At 37.2% G+C, this 15,540-nt stretch overlaps 1 protein-coding gene across 2 annotated transcripts in view; it reads left to right on the top strand.

The window, feature by feature from the left end:
* The window catches only part of nbas (NBAS subunit of NRZ tethering complex), a 189,604-nt gene extending 175,487 nt beyond the window's left edge, over positions 1-14,117 (top strand). For both annotated transcript variants that reach the window (XM_081379315.1, XM_081379314.1), the window contains exon 52: positions 12,659-14,117. In XM_081379315.1, the coding sequence (XP_081235441.1) occupies positions 12,659-12,925 (267 nt within the window). In that variant the 3' untranslated portion in view covers positions 12,926-14,117. The remainder of the gene's footprint in view (positions 1-12,658) is intronic.
* Positions 14,118-15,540: the final 1,423 nt, after the last annotated feature.

Below are 15,540 nucleotides of genomic sequence, written 5' to 3'. Positions count from 1 at the left end.
AAGTGAATTGAACGTACCAAAAACATGGGAAATTCTGCCAAAACTTGTGCATATCTCTCGGAAGGATCTCACTGTTCAGAATGAGTGACGAAGTTTGTTTTTAACAAGGTCCCTTATCATAGCCTGATCATAGAGCACAGCTTGAGCTGCTACGCTACCACCACAGCTCACCGCGATGCTGTTAGGGTTCACCTAAAAATTCATCAGAATCCAAAAACTGACTAGGGAACTGACTGGATAAGCTGGGTCTCAGAAGGATCAATTAGAGCTCACATTCTCACTGACTCTAGATCAGATAAAGCCATGAAACTGAGAGCAGCTCACTTAAAATGAGGGTAATCTCCTTCTCTCGGGGCATGGGTGATGTTCTTTCATCTCCAAACCTGGCAGAGAGATGGAGAAAAGCCAGAAAGAAAGGACTAGGTGAATTTGGGTATGTTGTTGGCTTTTTTTATTGGCAACAAGATGTTTTCTAGTGTGTGTGTGTGTGTGTGTGTGTGTGTGTGTGTGTGTGTGTGTGTGTGTGTGTGTGTGTGTGTGTGTGTGTGTTTGTTTGTGTTTTCAGGTATTCCCTACAAAATATCCCCACAAGGATAGTAATACCAGACATATTTAAGATCTTGTGGGGAAATGTGTTGGTCCCCCTAAGGAAAAAAGCTTCTACATCATACTAAATGATATAAGGGGATCCAATATGCCCTTTATACCGTATAAGAATCATTGTCTATGATAAGTCCCCATAAAGCATGCATGCACACCCAACATGCAGATGCATGTCAATTATATCAGTTGTGGTTGGTCTGTCATAATTATTGTGCCTGATCATGATTATTATAATTGTTGTTGTTAGCAATTAATGTGCTGTTATATTCTAAGGAATTTAAAAAAAAAAGTTGCAAATGCAATGAAATTAGCTTTTTTATGTCTCTTTACAGTGCAGTGGTGCATTATAAAGTAATCGATAGCACTCAAGGTTTCACTTTTTTCTTTTACCATTATTTAACAATTTTATAAACAATTTAGTATTATTTGACTGTTATAGAATGGACTGCCTTTAAATAATGCACCAGAGTGAAGAATTTGGGACAGATATATATTACCAGTACATCATTTTTTACGACAATGATATTTTACTATAATATAATATTCAGGTTTTCTGGTTCCCAGAAAGACTAAGATTAAAGTGGACCCCATGGAAATATTTTAAGCATTTGTAAATATTTGAAATGTTTCTTATATTTTTAAATATTGATCATTCTAAAGCAGCTTTCCAATAAAAATATTTTAAATATTTGTAAATATATAAAATATTACTTAAAGTATTACTAAGACCAAAGTGGACCTCCAAAAGAAATATTAAAAATCTGTATGTAAAGAATTTAAATATTACTTCTTATTTAAAATAGTATTAGGATTAAAGTGTTTTTATATAAAATATTGTTTATCATTCTATTTCTGTGCATTATTAGTTTGCTAATCTTTATAGTAAATATTTTTTATAATACTGTAAATCATTTTTGTATAATATTTAATTAATGTACCATGAATCACATTTATTTGTATGATAATTAATTCATCAAACTAAATCTCATTTGTAATTCTTGTTGTCTGTATTTTAACCAGTAAGTGTATCATGTTGTAATCTATCAACACATTCTGGAGTAGAGAGAGTTTGCTTCACATGGGCAGTCCCCTCTGAACGCTCAAGACATTGATTTATTTAGTAACCCTTCTGCCATACTCCAACCTCCACACACACGTGGACACACACTGTGTCCTCGTTTCCCCTTCCAAACTGTTGCTTATGAATGCTTGACGTTTTGCTACATTCTCGGAAGATCAGTTCCAGGTGTCGTTATGTTAGATTTTTTTTTATCATTGTTTTTGCCTGAATTAATTTACGCTCTCCTCTGGCAAGCTTAAAACCACCGCCGATGTTCAACCACGTTAACTTCGCTGAATAATTCATTTCAAACTAAATCTTAATTCTTTTCAACCCTTTCTTGCTGGCTTGCTGGTGTTGCGTACGAGCGAGCACCTCCAGCCAGTGATGTCTTTGCACAGGAACGAGTGGCAGCATGTGTCATCTTCACAAAAGTAATCAAGTATCATTCATCTTTGACTCCTCCAGCTCCGTCTTCTCCAGGCGTCTTTGGGCACACCTCACCACCGGTTATTCCTTTTTCCTCACCAATTATTTCTGAATAGACTCATCAGTGCCATTCAATTGGCTTTCTGTACCGAGAGCAATTACATACCGCCCGCTCTGTCTTTGTTTGTATTGGACGATCTGATGTGCATTGTTCCTGCTCATAGTAAGCTTGTGTTTCATAATGGACTTATTGCTCCAGAATATAAATCATGTTGAAAAAGCATGGCTTTTATTATTCTCTGTGATGAGGTTGTTTTTCATGGAGATTATTTTGTTTAATTAAGAACAACAGTCAAAAAAAGGGGGAAATTATGAAGTGATTATGAAGGTTGTTGTGTGATTTTATTATATATTTTTTTCCTTGTTATTGATTATTGTTATTGAAATAATCTTGTAAAGCGTTCGCACAGACAGCGCTGTTTAACTGACAAAACAAAAGCTTCAAATATAGCTGCAAGTAGCAATTAAGGGGGCACAAAGCACAAAAAAGGCATAAGTTATGCAAGCATGGCTGGGAGCATTAGACCAACTGCAGCAATAAATAATTAAAATAATGTAGAACGTTTTAGCCAAAATGGGTAAAAATCATAATAGAATCACTTGTAATATGATTTAATTGCTTATGACCTTTGACCAATAGGTTGCGCTGTTGCCGTATTGATGTCATGAAGTCAGTGTGAGGTGGCAATGACACGTACAAAGTTTGATCACAATATGCCAAAGCGTTGCAGAGATGAAGCCTCAGAATCGTCTTGGCATCATGCCATCAATTTCATTGATGCGTTACTCAAGGATGGTTTGTGCGATCAACAATTTTTTAATAAATATGTGGTTTTTGCCAACATAGTCAGAATATGATCTGAGCCGATTTTGGAAATAATAAAAAATAACAATTGGACCAGCGGTCTCAAAGGAGTTTGAAAAATAGGTTTTCAGAGAAATTCAAAATGGAGGACAGCAATTTCGACCAAGTATGGCCTAATTGGTGTGATTGGGTATTAGCCTTTTTTTTTTTTTTTTCATTATAATATTTGACCACAAGGTGGCACTGAGTACCTTCAGGGCATGGTTCTGATGACACATACCAGAGCCCGTCTACAGAGAGCCTGGCCACTCCCTATTAAGTCCTATTGTACCGAATTTTGGTTGTAGTTCCACCAGAGTTCCACTGGGGGCGATCACCCATGAGTGCAAACTGAATGGGAGTCTATGGAGCTAGACGGCTAAATTTGTCTCTTTCACCCGATTGCCGTTGAGAAATATCAGATTTGATTGTAGGTTTTGCAAGTTCAACCTGGGTTATAGGTCAAAATTTGAATGAACGAGTACTTACGTCCTTTTGATTTCTTACAGGTTGAGTTGTTGTTGCCCATAACACGCTAGCATTCTGCTAATAAACGCTGAAGGACTGATTACGACCAGAGATACCGCTTGATGGCATCGTGTGTGTGTATTTTCGGCATGGTCTTTTAAAACAACAAAACAAATACTCTTCTAGCGCATGTATTTGCCTGTGTCAGCTGTGTTGTCGATGCCTCGAGTGAAAAGAAAGTGCAGAGCGTGAAAGCACCAAAGTGACTGAAGGATTGCCGTAAAGCAGTATCTCTTGTCGTACGATGTATGTGACGTCATTGACATTTTAAAAGACTTTTTAAAGCTAATAAGTGACTCTAAAAAATCTAACACCCAGCAATGTGTAATTCCTTTGCATCTCCTTTCGAATACAACATTCAAATTACTAGACAAAAAATTATATCCTGAGAAAAGTGGATTTTGAGGTATAGCACCATAGACTTCCATTCATTCTGCACTCGTCCTGTGAGCGCCCTCATATGGAGCCAGAGTGGAACTGCAACCCTTTCAGAAGCCGGAAGTTTACTGAGAGTGGAACTTCTCCCCTTATTAGACATTCTCTGCACATACCAAGTTTCGTGACGATACGCTAATGCATTTTATGATAAAATTCTAAATGTCCAATGGCCAAAATGGTCGACATGAGAAAATTTGATATAATTTGATATAAGTTTTAACACCGATAATACATTTTTCATATCCGAGTACCTGAGTTTTAGGTCATGCTTGTGATGACGTACCAATGTACCAAGATTTGTCTCAATATGCTAAAGCGTTGTGGAGATATAGCCTTGCATCCATCTTGACATGCTCTTTGTCAAATCCGTTCCGGCATAATTTGAAAATGGTTGGGTTTATCAAAAAGCTTTTAATAACTATTTGCCAGCACGGTCTTCAGATGATCTGAGCCAATTTTGGTGAGAATAGGACTTACCATCTAGGAAGAGTTTGAAAAAGTAGGAACATTTTTCCTATGATGGCTCTCTATGCTAAAAGTTATTAGCATAGAGAGAATGAGTTAGAGACTCCAAATTTGCTGTGGTTAATGTTCAGACTGTTCTCGATCTGTGTGCCAAACTGCATCATTTTCCCGCAAGTGGTTCTACGTCCATAGACTCGAACGGGAGGAGGAGAAAAAAAGGAAAAAGAAGCAGAAGAATACTAACAAATAAAGTGCTGGCCAGTCTAACTAGACTGTTGAAAGCGAATAGTTGTGAGAATGCGTGTGGATTAGCATGGCTCCAGCGTCAACAGTGCGGATGTCAGGATTGGTCGGACTGTGAAGGTTTGACCCTAGAGCTGTAGGGAGTCCACTATCAAGACAATCACTCCTTAATTTTCTTCTCTGCAGGAGTTGGCTCGCTCCATTGTGTGGATAGACCTGTTCTTTTCAAGAAATCACAGTTCAGGAATTGTGAATGAATGGGCCTGTAATGTGAAGTAAGAGGACGTGAAAGAAAGGGGCAGTAGTCGACATTTTGGCTGAGTGACTTTGGTATAGGGGGTGTTTTTAACACAGTCATTCTTTTCCTCTTTCCATCTCCGGGCAATGCCAACATTCAACAAAATCTCCCAGCAGCTATTTCACTGGAAAACTGTAGGCACACTTGCACCTTTATATGTATCTTTAGTTTTCAGTCCATTGCCTTACTTTAGAACAATTTCTGACTTCAAAAACTATGTTTTTGTCATTATTGATTTAGGAAAATTCTGTCGACCCAGCACAGGTATAAGGGTAGCCTGTTATTGTGATATCTTGTGGTATCTATCTATTCAGAGGTTGCCTGGACCATACATGTTTCTGTCATTTGCAGGATTTACCATATTTGACAGATAAAATATAAAGAATCCATTTAAAAATTAAGATTTATCTTTTAAGGTATATACACAACCGTTCGAAAATGTGGGGTCAGTCTGATTATTTTTTTAAGAAATTATCATTTTTATTCAGCAAGCTGAAATAAATTATTGCCCAAAAAGTGACAGTAAAGACTTATATTATTATGAAAGATTTCTATTTCAAATAAATGCTGTTCTTTTCAACATTCTATTCATCAAAGAATATGAAAAAATGTATCATGGTTTCATCAAATAATTAAAAAAAAAAAAACGCATAACGGTTTCCACAAATATACAAAGCAGCACACCTGTTTTCAACTATGATAATAATAAAAGTTGAGCACTAAATCAGCATATCAGAATGATTTCTGAAGGATCATGTGACACTGAAGTATTGAGTAATGATGCTGAAAATTCAGCTTTGCCTTCACAGGAATAAATTATATTTTAAAATGCAATGAAAAAATATTATTCTAATAATATTTCACAATATTACAGTTTTTACTGTATTTTTGATCAAATAAATGCAGCCTTGGAAAGCATATGAGACTTTCAAAAACATTCAAAAAATGTACAGACCCCAACATTTTGAATGGTAATATATGTACTTAATCAACATTACCATTGTAAAGAGATTTTAATAGGAATTAGAAGTAAATAAGAAAGAATAAATTGCAATTTTTTTAAATTAGTTGTGCATTAGGTATCATTAACAATAAACAATACCTTTTTCATTATATTCATGAAACAGTTGTGCATTTTTAATTCATATTTGTTCATAACACATTAACAGATGCTAACAAATGGTATTAATGTATGTAGAAATAAACATTCTAGATTAATAAATGCTGTAAAATGATTGATCCTTGGTAATTCACAGAGAGCAAAATAAAATAAGTCCAAGAAGCTGCAACTCGGTGCTTGGTAGGACTAAAAAAAGCTTTTGCTACATATGTTCATGTTAGATTCATGTCAAATTAAAAAATCAAGCGTTACAGTATTTTACTGACAGATAAAAATAGCACGTGACAGAAAAATGTAAAAGTTGTCCTTCAAAGTGAGAGATTATTTGTAGCGCAAATCTGCAGGTGAACTCAAAATAAACTTGATTTCTATCTCTGTCAGATGGTCTCCTCATAAATAGGACAAAATTGAGGTGGTCCTCACTGCAGAACACGAAATCCACCTTACATATACCTAAACTCCACCCCCTGATCCCTAAACCCACCCCTAAACCTATCTCCACCCCTTAGATCTGGATCTGGCTCCGCCCCCTGGATCTTGTGTACTGCAGTGAGGTGCTACTGACAAAATTGGCGATTCTAGTCAGTGATCCCTTCAGTCTCTGCGAGTGTGAATCTCTTTTCTACCTCCCCTCAGTTTTACCTTCTCTGATTTACAACTAATTAGATTGTTGCTGAACTCCAATATGTGGGTAATAGTGTGTGGTTGTATATTTCTCATCCACCTCCTCCTCTGTAAAAATCAAACTGCGTGGCGTATTCGGCAGGACTGCAGAGATCCAGCTGTGTTTTGGGCCGGCTCCTCGTCCCACTCTGTCCTGATGCAAACCAGCTTTATGATTTAAATGATAAAAGAAAAGCCAAGCATGCATCATTTATGAGATGGAAAAGACCCTCCGTTGTTCAAATTAAAACCGCACTGCAACTGAGAACCAGCACAAAAACATCCATTTTCAACAAGCTCTTCCCGCACTGCATGTGTGCATTAGCAGATATTAGTGAACATGATGTGGATTTGTAAATAGACACTGCTAATGTGCTTTTTTTATTTGTGTGTTAACCAAATGTCCAAACAAAACTGAAATCACTTACCAACAGCCCCCACAACAAATGCCTTAATGAACAACTAAATAAATAATGTCTTAATGAAAAGAGGGTTGGGTTAGTGGATAGAAAAATCATTTGATCAATAGAAAAACAGTAGTATAATAGAAAAACAAACATGTTTGTGTGCACATGTATGGTTTTATTCAGTTCATCTCGCTCAGATACAGTGTCACTAACAAACATGCAACCAGACTTACACACACACACACACACACACACACTTGGATATAAACGACAGACACCCCTTGAGAGCACAGGCATTTTATTCCGGATCGATGGGTTTACCTTTATCTGGGATTTTATACGATTATGGTCTGAAATATTTATGGCTGTGTGTATGTCTGTGCGCGCGCGTGCGTTTCTGACTTCCAGTGTGATCAAAGTCACTTCATTAACCTCACCGCTGGGGCCTTTAAAGGACATTTCCCCATAGCAAAAATCAAACCATTTTATTTTCATTTGTTGGCAGCAATTGATGTTTCGTTCCTCTGATTGTTGTGCAGCAATATATTCAGCCTCAATCAAATACTGTTTGTTCAACTTCACAAGTTCACTTTTGGCATTTTCAAAGGCAAAGGTATTTTCTATTTTATTGAAGAATGAAGAATAGAATAATAACACTATTTTAAAAAATGTATAATATTTATTTATTAATAATATAAATTGTTAGATAAAAATATATTCTAAAATAAAATTATTATTATTATTAAAACGGTGATGATTAATTATATCATTACGTTTTTCTTCATTCTTCAATGAAATTGTATTAAATAAAATACACATTATTATTATTATTATTATTATTATTAATCATCGTTCATTATTATTCACCATACCTAGAGATTGGCATGGAGTACTTTCCATAAGATCATCTCTCAATGCAAATCAAACCAGCTATTAGGCTAACTGAAATAAAACCATGCCAATCTCTAGGTATGGTGAAGGCTATGTGATGATGTGGGGCTATTTCAATTCCGAAGGCCAAGGGAACTTTATCAGGATGCATAGTATCCGGGATCCATGAAGTAACTGGCCTTTAAAAATAAAAATCTGCCTGCCTCTATGGGAATTTAACATAGGGGTGTCCAAACTTATGCACCCTGTATTTTAAGGAAGAACATTTATTTATTTACAATACATTATTCATTCACAAAGAAAACTGGTGTCCTTAAAGGTTGGATTTTTCCTCATTTTTTTAATTAAGGCATTAAGTTCAATTTCCAAAAGATGATTTTTCATTCCTCTTTTTAGTCAACTTTAGAATGGGTGTCTAAACTTATGCATAGCACTGTATAATGCTGTATTAAAACTAGTTTACTATACAATGCTGTATTAAAACTAGTGTACTATATAATGCTGTATTGTTGCCAGATGTAGTGGTTCAATAAGCACTGCTCATGAAGTAAGTATTAATAATGCAACACCAAATTTTTGAAGAATTGCCATGAAAGAAGGTGGAGATACATGTCTGCTCTCACACCTGTAGCTGAATATAGTAAACGCTTTGATGCCATCTGTATGCCGTCTCCTCGTTCTGTTCATTTCTCTCTCTCTGCGCTCGTCTGTCCTGAGGAGAGGAATCTCACAGATCTGCTGTCTTCTTCATTCTCTCTTTCTGACACGCACTCCTGACCGGCCTGTGTTCTGTCATCCATACATTCATTCATACATCCTTTATTACTTCCTTCTTTCTTTCCTTACTTCCTTCTTTACTTCATTTATTCCTTCGTCACTTTTTTTTACTTGTCAAAACAACAGAAATCATTAATTATCTTTTGTTTTTGAATTTGGTAAACGATGGTAAATATTGGTCAACATTGGAAAATGACTCATTACGTCTGTGTGTTCGTACATTAATGTTTGATCTTGTGTGTTTCAGGTTTTATCCCTCCTCACGTTTCATTTTAAAACAATAAGTGCTTTTTCTGCTAATTGAGGCACATCAACTTTATTTATACAGCGCATTTACAGCACTCCGGTAATTGAGTTAAAATTCGTTTAGGCTTGTTTCATTCTTGTTCTGTGTATGATTAATTTTAAATGAATTTGTGTAGTGAGGGCAACTGAAATACGTGTATTAGGATGTTTGTAAACGTTTTGTTTTATTTAACGGTATTTTACAACTTTGTTTGTTTTTCTCTCAATGGAATTTTGACATATATTGAAAATACGGTGTATGAGACTTTATAAGTGATTGCTATTTGCGAATCTTTTCTTCTCTCTCTCATTTTTCACCTTGCAATGATCAGAAATGGAGTTCCAATCAAGGAGAACGAGGGATTGCTCTCGTCTATCTGTTGGAAGGAGGTGATGAGTAGAATATCTTAACAGCACATTACTGCTCTCTCATATTCACATGTTCATTCCTTTCGAATGATGAAAAATTCAAATGATTTTTCACAAGCCACATCATTTTTATCATCAGCATGCATTTGAAACATTATAGTGTTCCCTATGCCAGCTCTCTCTCTCTCTCTTTCTCTCTCTCCCCGTCATGCTGTTTTTCTTTTTCTCTTTGTTTCTCTCCCTCTTTATGAAGTGGTTTCTACAGCTGGCCGATCTTTCTTCACAGTTCAGCGCTCGACATTTTAGCTCCGACTCTCTCCATGCTCTTCTTCCTTTTCTTTCATCCTCTTATTTTCCTCCCTCCCTCCCTCCTTCTATCATCCTCTCTCAATTTCTCCAACACACTCTCTCTCTCTCTCACACACACTGCACTTGCTGTTCTTCGACCTTTTAGCTCCGTCTGTGCTGTCTCTGACGGCTCTCCACAGACATCAGGGCTGGAAAGAAGAAATAAGAGTGAAAAACTGCATGAGGCTTTGAGGGGGTGGAGGAGAAATTCACCCTCACATTACAAGAAAAAGGAGTCACAATAAGACTAAATATGTCAAAAATGATAAATTGACATACTCTAGCTGATTATGCATTCGAAGGTTCTTTTCATTGCTGTGGTCTCCACATGTTGCACTCTGGGTAAAATGCAGCTTTGAGTCTGAATAAAGTGAGCCGTATGAGTCGTCTCGCAGCTCTATTGATTGTTGTTTAAGGCTGTGTGTTTGGGATGACAAACCAGTGCAGATCCTTTGTGTGGCAGAAGTCTCACGGACTGTTTCGAGAAGCTTGCTTGGCAACGTTAACCATGTCTGTGTAATTCACTCTCTCCAGATGATGCTCATTTCAAACTCATTTTCTTGTGCTAATAAAACGACCTCTAATAATAGCTCAAGTTTGGCCCTCAAAGCGGTTTTACTTTCAGATGCATAGTCTCCATTAAAACGTGCGTTTTACTTCAAAATATTACTATATCCATTCTGAATAGTTTTTCCGAATCTTTCTAATGCTATAAAATATTGGTAAGGGATAATGAATAATCAGTCATTGTCAAAAATTAAAACCCAACAGCAAAGCCAGTAAATAAAGAGATCTGAAACATTGATTTGATTTGAAATTATTTCATTATGAGCAAAGAAACAGGCCAGAAGAGGGTCAAGACTATAACCATGGAAATTGTGTTTTCATGGTGTTGGTCTTGTCTTGGAATTGGGAGCATGTGGACTCTGACTCAATTAGACTGGACTTGACTGGCTACAACACTGGAGTGACACGAGGACAGTTGTAGATCAGTTTGAACGGGGTAATTCACCCATGCCTCATGAATCATCCATCACACATGAATGATTAAAAGCAGCTTTTAAAGATCTGACCAGCGTAATGTGCTTCATGTTTCCCAGAGTTAATAATGAAAGTGGACTGGTTTATCACAGAAACACACACAGGTGATAACCAGGCGTGAGTGGATAAAAGTGGCTGAGATCTTTGATATTGTGTGTAATTGTAGTGTCCATATCCCTCCAACAGCTCTGATTTCCTCTCTCGGTTACTCTTGTCATTTATAGACCTAAAGGGGGGGCATTTTTGTGACATAAATGTAGTTACATCCTTACTGTCTGTATATATGTGCAAGTCAACCTGAACTCTTTCCATAGGCATTAGAAATCTTTGTGTGAGGTCAGAACAGTGAATATAAACTGCTTTTGAGTATTTTATATCCACTATTAATGTCACGTCACGTTTAATATGAGTACGCATGCACACACACAGTCAAAGGGCATCATATCTCTTGGCTTGCGCTTGCCTTTAATCAAATTTAGCACATAATTGATTTTCCAGTGTGCTGACTCTTACAGTACCGCTCCTCTGTTCTCCACCTCTAAAGCCGGCGGTTGAATAATTTATGCTGAAAAGACGAGAGAGGGGCTCCTGGTCTCTCTGAGCGGGCTGGGGGTCGCAGAAGGGTTGGGACATCTCTCTCGGAGCTCATTTATATCGCATGTGACTTGCAAGTGCAACATGGCCACTAGAAAACACAGATAAAGAGAATATACAGTAGTGTTCCCAGGCGAAAGGCTAGAAGCTCTAATCTGAGGTGGAAAGATTTCGTTTATTAGTCAGACAACTTTACTAGGGTTATTGGTGTTTTTTGTAATATTGTCTCAGATGTGTACATAGAGTAGGGTTAAGGTAAATTAATATTTTTATATACATTAGAATATAATGATGCTTTTTTAAAAGAGTTTTACAGTTTAATTGGACAGTGCAAGCTTCGTGCTCAAATTCTGTTTTATTACAAAAAGAATTGAATGCTCCTATTTTTACAATTATTGACATTTGAATCATCAATAAATTGTGGTTACATGGTTGACATTTTAAGATTTCATAGAATAGTTTGACATAAATTGATAAAATATCTAGTAACAGGGTTGACCCGGTCGATTAGATCGTGTGATATTTTTGAAAGAAGAATTTTGTGCTCACTAAGGCTGCATTTATTTGATCAAAAGTTATATTGTGAAGTATTATTAAAGCTTAAAATAACTTCAGTATATTTTAAATTGTAGGATTTATTCCTGTGATGGCAAAGCTGAATTTTTTGCATCATTATCCTTTAGAAATCATTTTAATATGCTGATTTAGAGGAATCCAAACTGATATTTTTGTGGAAACCGTAAAGCATTTTTTTATGATTATTTGATGAATGACTAAAGTTCAAAAGAACTGCATTTTTTTTAACAATGTAAGTCTTTACTGACACTTTTGAGTGGTAGTGTGTTTATATATATAAAATTCATTTTCCAATTCAGCAAGAGGAAGTTGTAAAAACGGGTGAAAACAAAGTAACAGTAATAAAGTAACAGGACTTTTGTTGTGTTGGGAAAATGTCCATATTAACACTTGGTAAAAGTAAAGTATAGATATAACAATTACTTGTTTATATATGGTGGAAATACAATATTTTGTGTGGTGTTTGTGTGAAGTGGGAGGTTTGCTCGCACACAGATTGTTTGTCGCACTAAAGTGTTTATTGAAATTGATTTTTTTCCCTCCCTCTCCTGGCTTGTTTCTCTCTCTGCTCTTTCTATCTCTTTCTCTTATATTTCTGTCTGTCTCTCCATCTCTGTAGGTGACCGAGGAGGTGTGTGACTCTGAGCTGCTGTCTTTGCTGTTGAATGCTGGGATGTTGATCAGTTGTGTGGACACAGCTCTGTATTCTTCTCTGGTCTCTCACATGCTGGCTCAGAGGGTTTGGGATGTGGAGAAGGCCGCTCGTGACCTCCACCAGGCCGGCCACAGTGCTCAGGCCGGGTCCTTGCTCCTGTCCTACCGAGGATCACACCCAGGACAGCTGACCTTCAATAGCGCCCTCGCTGTCATTAGAAAATGGCTTTGAGGAGTACGTGTGGGTACAGACTGACACGGAAGGGTCACGTGTGTCCGTCTGTTTTTTTGAGACAAATCAGTCAACAAATGAAAGTAGTCAATCTCATCTGAATAAAATGGAATATTAAAGGGACATTGGCACCAAATCCAGATCACAAATATCAGTTGTAATTAGCCTATTCAGACATTGTTTGTTTAGGATTTCTTCCCGTTGGCAAAAGACTCAAATCATCTTCCCATTTCTCTCTCTCTCTCTCGCTGTCGGTTTCTCTCTCCTGAGTGAAGCTCGGTGACACGGGTGTAATTACATTACTTTGGCTGTTTGGTCACGCTAGCCTGCACTAATAATCATTACAGCCGGAGTCTGAATTGAAAACGTCGCATGTGTGCTGAGAGAGTGTTCTGCACGTGTATGTATGTGCGGCTTCACGGTTGATAGTTTCCACGCACAACTTTTTGCTCTTTTCTTTTGTAGGGTTATTAATTATTTTTGAAGAAAACAGATTAGGCCTTCAGGCACACACTCGCCGTGTGATTGTTTTAACGCGCACACACGAACGTACTACGACATGTGTTGGAAAATATGTGGATTTTAATGAAAATGTATCAGCAGTGCTCAATAAAAAAGCATTTTGCTTTATCTCACAAAACCTGTTTTTTATATAACAAGTTTGGTGTTCTGCACATTTTGGGCAATGAAGTATTAGGCCCAACGGTAAGAAAAGATTCCTAAGATAAATGCGATGTGAATAGATAATATCTGAGCACCCATCCATGGGTTTAATACGAACAGTACAGCATCTGTTTTTAATATATTATTGTACTTGGCTGTAATATCTCACCTGATACTCTGAGTGTGCAAATGTGCTATAATTGAAGATAGAAAAAAGAAAACCTTTGTTCTATTATTATTAGTGGTGCTTGCTAAGGCAAGTATAACTGATACTGTTTATCATGATCATTTTACCATTACTCCTAACCCTAATAAAGTATTAAACTCTGGTACCCGACTTGACCTGCACTGTTTGTCCAACGAACATGAATTGTTACCTCAAATCGTGCCAGTCATGTAAGAATACCAAATACAGATACAGACTTACTCAAGAGAAAACATTATTTGTGTGGTGGTGTTGTTTTTGCTAAATGCATTCTGCTAATTTTGGTGTCTGCTAAGTAAATAAATGTAATACTCATCAGACCTGAATCTGTGCGGCTTGTCAAAAAGAGATTACTTTAACTGTTATTTTTTACATGCAAAATGAACTACACCATGGTCGCTCAACTTCAATGTCACCATCACTAAGCCTCCGACAACTCTTTCAGTTTTTATCTAAAAACATTTTCCCAGAACATTTGAGCTAGAATCGTTTATAAGAGCACAATTATAAGCATAATGAGGCATAATAAGCATCCCTGAGAACCTCTGTAGTCCCATTAAGCCAGGGTTTCTCAAACTCGGTCCTGGAGGGCCACTGTCCTGCAGAGTTTAGCTCCAACCCTGATCAAACACACCTGAGCAAGCTAATCAATGTCTTCAGGATCACTAGAAACTCACAGCTAAGTGTGTTTGATCGGGGTTGGAGCTAAATTGTGCAGGACAGTGGCCCTCCAGGACTGAGTTTGAGAAACCCTGCATTAAGCCAATTGTTAGCAACCGCCTTTTCAAGACACGTAACAGCTTTGCTGTTAAAAAATCACGAGTGGAGTAATATCGATGTATTTTATGTCGTGGAATAAAACGTGAAAGTGTCTTGAACTTCTCCACCGACCTAATTTCAGCCATTTAACTAAAAACCCATGGATTTCGGGACGAGGGAACTGGAAGTGCTAAAATGCTAACTCATTTCCACGTTTTGGCCTACAAAGTGATGTCATACCTGCACCACTCTACTGGTAAAGTCATACAGTCACTGTTAGAAGCTTCTGCGATAGAAACGCAGTGTCTTGAGATGCGCACTTAGGACTGCACATGCGCATTGGCTGGACAAACCTGAAAAAAAATTATTTATTTTTTTGGTTACTTGAGCATTTATGGGGACAGTATTTTGTTGCTGAAATGAAATATGTCATTTAAAAGTGAGTTTGGCTTGTGGTTTTTGAGATTGCACTATTTCCCCATTCAATTAGATAGAAGCTGATCTTGCCCGAAATAGCTGTCTGGAGGCGTTGCAAATATGGCTGCCGAGTCAACCAACTTTCCTTGAAAAGCGCATTTGCTTTTACACAGGCCAGCACTACTAAAAGTTTCTTCAGAAAGCATTGTCTAAATTGACATTGATTCAGTGTAGAAATCTAGTTCTACGCCGAATCCAAAGGGCTGCGGCTGCGGTCCTGTCTGAGCTCAGCTTTATTTGCAGGCTGTAAATTGGAATCTTACCCCCCAAGAGAGGCTTTGTCAAGGGAGAAAGATACATAACGCATATTATGATTAGCAAATATATTGCAGCATAAACACCCGCAAAGTCATTATCTCTCCTTATCATGACTGTTAATTGTAACTGATGTTGTTTCCGCCACTGTTATTGCACAGATTAATTGCCTGTACCAGATGCATGTGATGGCGTGAGACGGCGTTGGCTGAATGTATTCAGAGGTTTAAGTGGGAAACAATTAGAAATGGGTATC

This window comes from Scardinius erythrophthalmus (genome assembly GCF_964197995.2).
Source record: "Scardinius erythrophthalmus genome assembly, chromosome: 11".
In the NCBI taxonomy this organism is placed as follows: Eukaryota; Metazoa; Chordata; class Actinopteri; order Cypriniformes; family Leuciscidae; genus Scardinius; species Scardinius erythrophthalmus.
This window is presented reverse-complemented; position numbering and strand designations above follow the sequence as displayed.